Here is a 7,758-nt window from a genome sequence, read left to right as displayed (position 1 = left end):
GGGGGGCTCCAGCTCTAACAAGGAGATTTTTATAACCATATTTCCCTCTCTCATTACATAGAAGATCGTAATCAAACTTAATAATATAACTATCACTTAGGACTTCCCCAGCATATGTGCTTCAATCTCGAGTTCAGTCTTTGGTTTGCCACTTACGTTCCACACGTTCGGCTAAGCGTAGCACCGGAGCACCCTTGTGTTTGCGCTGCATGTTTCCCTAGACGAAATGAAGACAAAAACAAGGAACAAGATTCGCCCCGGCAAACGCTCGACACAAAGATGTGTAGCTCTTATTGCCCCACATTGATGGAGTGAGCTAGGTCCACCGCGGACTACATAGATACCCCATATGAGGGTTTTCTCCACCTCATTGACGCCAGAAGGCAACCAGCGGCGAGGGAACAACATCGGCGGAGTCTCTTAGGAGAAAGACCTAGTTGCCCTATTTCTCTACAGGTGGTAGCCACTGGGTAACAGTCCCTAGTTGCCCTATTCATTCTAAACACAATTGTATACCGGTAGACACACTTGTAATGCAAGTAAAGTACTCCCTCCATTCACAAATATATATTGTTTTGTATATTCCAATATGAATAAAACACGCATTGAAATGAGTGAACAAACCCACTAAAACGTGTTTATATTCATCCGATTAAAAAAAACTACTCTCTACGGTCCATATTATTTGTCACTGATTTAGTACAAAGTTAGTACAAAATTATACTAGACCAGCAACAAGTAATATTGATAGGAAGGAGTAGTACATCTTATATTTGTGAATGGAGGGAGTAAATATTTATATCTTTTGTCAATTGTATTCCTTTCCTGTTTTTCAACGTAAAGAACCTTGCGAGGCTGCAGGTACCGGTCGAATTATTCGAAAAAGAATTACGAGGCCGGCCGGATGCCCTGATCACATCCGGTCGATCTAAGCCGAATGCTTCCGAGCGCTACGTCCAACAAGTACTGTCGAACCTCTGCCGTCTCATCAACTACACTACACGAGATCAACCTCGGCTTCCGACCCCATACGATTTTTTGTTTTGCTTGTTCGCGTTTGAATTGGTATGCTGTTGCACTTCTGCTATCACATCAACTTTACACGAGCTCATGTCATGTCACAAAGAAAAAAAAAACTAGACGCGTTGGGAGCCCCCGATGGTTGGACGTACCAAATGGAACAAATGCATCCATCGAGGCAAGCAGGTGTCATAGTGATGCCGAAGCAAAAGGCACAGGTCCTGACAAGCGTCGTTGCCGGCAGTATAAAAAAGTCTCAACCAACACGGCCGGCGGTCACTAGATGCTGTTTTATTTATTTACTTCCAATTTATGTTTGCGGCGACACCACTTCCATTTTCATGTGTGCACTACCAGACATTTGCACGGGTCTAGTAAAGGCTTTGATCAAATGTTCCACTAATACTTTGGACACGAGAGACGTCGGATAATATGCATTCCTTTAGATAAGCTATATATAGAGGTTTGACCAGTCAGTACTACCTGCCAATGCTTTGCACAAAAACTGAAGAGAATTTTTTTCCAAAAAAAAAATGTAAACATTGGTCAGGCAAAAGGACGAGGATTTTTTACAGCACGCGAGTCACGGGTGTGGGCTTTTTATTTTCGCTTCCGATTTTTCAAGTTATATATCTTCTAATGAAAATTCCAAGTTAAGTTATAGTTTTTTCTAAGTTAAGTTATAGTATTTGCATATTCATGTTTCTCGTAACCAACACTTTCAAATAAGACCAGTTTTGAATATATTTTGATATCTTTTAGAAATATAAGTTAAGTTTCAATGTTGAAACTTAGTTCAAGCGACCGATAATAGTCAAGTATTTTATGTGTACGACCAACGGAAAAAATTGCTTAAAATTATATCTATGAAACTTGAAAGTTTCAGATGCAAAATCCCTAAGTTTCGACGCTGAAAATTAAAACTTTATGTGCCCTCGTGCAAGATTCAACTACTTCACGAATCATGAGGCAATCAAGCGGCCGGATAAGGCTTGGTAGGTGCGTGCCCCTTGAATATCCGTCAAGCAAAATGGGATCCTAAGGTTGTTGTACTACAATGTTATAGATCATTCAAGGGGGCGCAGTCTGGACTATGTTGCCTTGAGTGGTGCACTCTGGCACGGAAAAGGGTGCACCGAGGCAGGAAACTAGTGCACGCAGTAGATGCCATTGTTGGGAGTGCTTGCGGGACTGGAATGGATGAATTTTGAATCGTACATAAATGTAAGGAGTATGCTTCCAGGAGTGAGGATACGGCGGAATTGAGGAGGCGACGGAGCAGGAACAGCAGCAAACAGGCAAAGGATGGCGTGTAGTTGCGTTGTGGTGTGCGTGGCGGTGGCCACGAAAGAATGGGTTATACCGTTGGACTCGATCGAGCGCCAGATTGGATGAAAGGGTCAAATGAGTCTTCTCTTCATTGTTGGTGACACGGTCAAGTGATAAAACTTGCATAGGAAGAAATGGGCCAAAGAAGACGGCAACAAGAGCTAATGTCGCGTTGTGATTTCCGTGCAATTTCTCCGCACGGTTTGGTGGCACAACCACGATTTAACAAAGTTATGGCAGCCTGCACATTTAGAAGTTGTATAGTGGAACACCCATAATTTCTCTACTTTATTTATTCAGAACTGGATGTGATCTCTCCCTATATATGCTTACCTTGTTTCAGGCACCACCAAGGAACCATACAAGCTATAGGCACCATCCAAGTATCAATGGATAACAATACTGTGAGCGGAAGTAGGATTAATCCGGCCGCTGGTGACGACGACGAGGGGACATGGTTACATGCGTGGGGGCTCATCACCAGCTTCGCGGTCTCCATGACCCTGAAAGCAGCAATCGAGCTGGGCATCTTTGACGCGCTCAGCAACACCGGCAGCCTCGCGATTACGGCAGATGAGTTAGCCGCGCGGCTCCCAACCATGGACAAGGCCGGCGGGTCGGCTCCGGTGGACCGCATCATGCGGCTGCTTGCCTCCTTCGACGTCGTCAAGTGCGTGACGGAGGCAGGTCCAAGCGGCGAGGCGATCCGGCAGTACAAGCCCTTGCCGGTGTGTCGGTGGCTCAGCAGCAACCACGGTGGCCCGTCGCTGGCGCCCTACGCTATGTTCACTACGGACCAGGACTTCTTGATGGCCTGGTAAGCTATGATACGAATGAGTGCTATTGCAATTGCCGTTTGGAACAGTTTTAACAGCGTTCCTCTTACCTCCTCTTTGAACAAGAGAGACAAGAGTAGTATAATATATATCGGAATCATTGATCTAATTAATTAGGGTCTGATTAACTCATTTTTTACCTCGTATGTAAAAAGAGGAGGTAGAGAGACCATGTTAAAATTTGCTTACGGTTTATAGAATCTAACATCGCCGTGCATTTCGAAGGCAGCAGCTGGGGGCGGCAGTAGGAGGCGGACAAACGGCGTTCAAGAGGACGCATGGGGTTCCTATGGGCGAGCACTTGGGGAGAAACCCTCGGGTACTCGGGGTGGTCGACAAGGCCATGGTGCAGATCTCAGTGATGGTGACCAGCAAGTTGTTGGAGCGCTTCCATGGGTTCGACGATGTGGCCGTGCTCGTCGATGTTGGTGGCGGCACCGGTTCTACCCTGGAGATGATCACCTCCAGGTACAAGCATATCAGGGGCATCAACTTCGATCTGCCTCATGTCATATCCCTCTCGCCGTCTATTCTCGGTACGTCGCCTCCTTCTTATGAATTTGACTTGGTCTCGTGACCTTGTGAATAGGTTACCGTGTGCTTTCTCTATAAACTTTTACACACGGCTCATTTACTCTTCTCTCTTAGCACACTCTCCTAACCATTGCATGCTCTCTCTCTCTCTCTCTCTCTCTCTCTCTCTCATGACCCGCGGGCAGTGCTAGTGACTATGGTCGCAACTCGGATACAGGAGGAGGCCAGGGCCTCCTTACGAGGGAGAGTGCCTTACTCTCCTCAAGCCGGTCTTTTGTGATATAGTGGGCTCTCTGCTTGTAGTAGAGTGTCCGAGGCGCACCGGAAACGCCCGAATGTATGTCGATGGACCGGGAGCAGGGCCTGGGCTGCTGACAAGTGGTTTCAGAGCCGTTCCTAGCCCCAGGCCAGTCTTTTGGGGTGTAGTGGATTCTCTGCTAATAGTTGATTGTCTGATGCGCATCAAAAATGTCCGAACATATGCCGATGGAGTGGGAGCTGGGTCTGGGCTGCTAACAACTGGTATTACAGCTGGCCCCCACGACACTCGGGCAGCGTCAGTAACTTTAGTCCCACCTCAGATACGAGAGCAGGCTAGGACCTCCTTGTAAGGGAGAGTGTCACGCTCTCCTGAGGCCGGTGTTTTGAAATGTAGTGGGCTCTCTGCTTGTAGTGGATTCTTCAATGCACACCGAAAATGTTTGAGCCTATGCCAATGGAACAGGAGCTGGTCCCGGGCTGCCAACACGCTCTCACTATCTCTCACTCTCCTATTTTCCTCTATGCTTGAGCTTTATGTGCCAGTTCTAGGAAGCATTTTTGCATCCATCAATCTCCGTCTCTCTGTGTGTGTGCGTATTTCTTGTTTCAGTTTCTACCATACTCTTTCTTTCTGTTTCTCTCTCCTAACCAGATGGATTCCCCTAAAAGGGCAGGAGTAGAGAGATGACTGAACAGACAAACACCGCTTTGTTCACAGGTCCACAAAGTGCACCGGAAGACAAAACCAAAAATATCAGTCTGCATGTGCATATCACCTACCCTGGGTTATAAAAATTCCACACTCTTCCCGAGTTCACCTAAGCTTCATTTGGTGGGGAACGCAGGATACGGAGATAAAACATAATAATTAGTTGAATATAGTACGCATGGAGACTCCATGCAAAGTTCACACCTAGGGATGAAAATGGAGCAAATGAAAACAATAACACATACCGCAGATCTTCTCAAAATTGGAGGAGATTGTGTCCAGAAAAGAATTAGTGAATATAGTACAATGAAGAATACTATATATTATGCAAAACATCTCGTAAATCATATATAACATCCTCCATGGGACTATAAGCCAGGCACGGGTGTTTAGGCATTCAATTTGACTAGCGAAATATGTGTAAATTGCTAGAATTACTAGTTTCGCACTTTCATTCGTCGATGAATCTAAAAATATATATTTGACAACATACTACTCCCTCCGTTCCTAAATATTTGTCTTTTTAGACATTTCAAATGACTACTACATACGGATGTATGTAGACATATTTTAGAGTGTAGATTCACCCATTTTGCTACGTATGTAGTCACTTGTTGAAATGCCTAGAAAGACAAGTATTTAGGAACGGAGGGAGTATAACACATGTATTGTCACTCAAATTGAAGACCTAAAACCTCATGCCCAACTTATGTTCCCATCCCGAACGAGTGTCAATGTAGTGCATTATCCTATATCGTATTATTAAATTGCATCAATTAATCATTGAACATTCTACCACTCCATTGTAATATTCTCAAGGAATTAGACTTGTTATGATTATTCCAGGCCTATCTGACTGTTTGGGTTGCCTCCCGGCCTGGAGTCTCCGTTCCAGGCATCATCATCCAAGTCGGCCTACCAAATAAAATGCCTGAGAAATTGGGAATGCATATCTTAATTGGAGGGGTTGTAATTTTGGTTGTTAGCGTATACACAAATGGCTTATTCTTCTCCCAGACATATGCACCACCATTAGCGTCCTGTAAACTCAACAATTTAATTTGAAGTACTAAAGCCTATAGATCAAGTGATCAACAGACATGTGTGTACTTGCTGTGCGCACGTACCCACGGAGCTTTCAACTCAGTAGGAATAGCATCAGTTTCCTCAGTTCAATGGATTAATTTCTACTAGGAAAAGCATCGATGCCAATCTTTTTGTCACCGGTTCATAAAGGATCAGATAAAAAAATGTTGTTATCCAGCAAATTTAGCACCCATCACTCGACTCTTTTGTCTTTCCTTGTTTTTGTATTGCAACTGTATTCTCTTTTTTTGCATGGATGTTGTGACTGTACATTTAGATCATATTTGTATCATTTTCTATTGTTGAGTTCTTTCATCTATGCTTTCCTGTGAGATAATTGAGAACTTAGCTAGTAATGTCAACCCAATGCAGGTGTCGAACATATAGCTGGAAATATGTTTGATAATGTTCCCACTGGAGATGTGATTTTCTTAAAGGTATATATATATATACGAACTACTGTATCTAGTTCCCTTCTCTGTCATTCTGTATTCCATATGGTGTAAAGTATAATATTACTCAAAACCTTGTAGATACGTGATGCACCCTCATTATCTCAAATAGAAAATATTTTTCAACCAAAATATAGAAACGATGTCTATAGAATATTTCTTCAAAATAATTGTCTACTTCTGACAAACAATGCGTTCGACTTGTAGTTCTATAAACACATTGGTAAACTAATAAAAGTATTTATCTAGGGTCCAATCAATCAAGGTGGCTGCCCTTGTGCAGAAGTAATTGAACCCCGGGTTTTCTCTTAGTAAGATTTTCTCTGTGGTACGATGTCGGACAATGCCAGACAACCCCTCAAAAGTTCTGCCGGACAACCACACTCTCATGTCAAAACCCTCAATTCCAGGGAAATTGGACTTTGATCATATAGCAAAATTCAACACCATCCAATTCAACAATGCAACACTGCAACAAAGCAAAATGAACCACAACTCAATAATTCAAACATGCCAAAATTAAATTCAACGTCCATCTACAATGTTTTCTTTGTGACAAACAAACAACATTCCGTTGTGCTAAATAAATCCCCTAAATATTTGAGAATGTAGAGCAGACTTAAACCTACACTTCGAGCAAAGTAGGTTTAATATTACATAACATATTCTAGATACTGAATATTTCTTGAATGTACATACAGACGGTACTCCATATGTTTGATGACAATGACTGCATAAAGATTCTAAAAAATTGCCGTCAAGCTTTGTCAGACAAGGGGCGGCTGATCGCTGTTGAGTTTGTCTTGCCGGCTACTCCAGAGTTGACAAGGGCAGCACAAAATCTCTACATTCTCGATGTGATGATGTTAAATAACTCTGAGGGAGGGAAGGAAAGAACTGCACAAGAGTTTCTGAAGCTGGTTAGGGAATCAGGTTTCAGCGGCACCTTCCAGTCAACTTACATTTTTGGAAACTTTTGGGCTCTCGAATTTACCAAATAGTAACCATGACATTTTATGTCTATGCTAGCTACTATTGATAATGTGTGTGAGATTGGCTTGTATAATTTTTTGTATTATTTATTCCAATAATGATGGACTTTTTAGTCAAAACAATGCATGTATCATTATTTGTACCATTTAATATAATGATGTTGTTGGTATAATTATTTGTACCACTTATATTTTAATAACAATGTTAAAAACTTGTTATCAAGGTATTCCAGTTGTATTTTTGTATTGCCAATATGTTAGCGTGAATAGGTACATAAAAGCACAGAGTAGTTGTTGTTCACAATGTCTCACTTTGGCCCAGTAGTTTTTTCTCTGTTGCATAATAATAGCACAATTGGTCATACAGTAAAACTTTTTCAATAGATCAACACAATTAGTAATTTATTGTTTTCAATAAAGGTTCGATTTTGTAAGCTGAAGATGAATCATCGAGTGGGTACAAACACAATGAGCACACACCCAGCCTCTACATAGTTAGGATGCACATAGTCAACACTAACACAAGCATGCAAAAAAAA

General features: G+C 42.5%; 1 protein-coding gene across 1 annotated transcript; it reads left to right on the top strand.

The window, feature by feature from the left end:
- Positions 1–2,738: 2,738 nt before the first annotated feature.
- On the top strand, positions 2,739–7,228 carry LOC119349565 (probable inactive methyltransferase Os04g0175900). Its single transcript, XM_037617653.1, has 4 exons — positions 2,739–3,166; positions 3,411–3,721; positions 6,148–6,212; positions 6,929–7,228. The coding sequence occupies exons 1-4, from the start codon at positions 2,739–2,741 to the stop codon at positions 7,226–7,228; spliced, it is 1,104 nt and encodes a 367-aa protein (XP_037473550.1).
- The last annotated feature ends 530 nt before the right edge of the window (positions 7,229–7,758 follow it).

The sequence above is a fragment of the Triticum dicoccoides genome, chromosome 1A, assembly GCF_002162155.2.
Source record: "Triticum dicoccoides isolate Atlit2015 ecotype Zavitan chromosome 1A, WEW_v2.0, whole genome shotgun sequence".
In the NCBI taxonomy this organism is placed as follows: Eukaryota; Viridiplantae; Streptophyta; class Magnoliopsida; order Poales; family Poaceae; genus Triticum; species Triticum dicoccoides.
The sequence above is the reverse complement of the archived record's forward strand: the minus strand, read 5'-3'. Positions and strand labels throughout refer to the sequence as shown.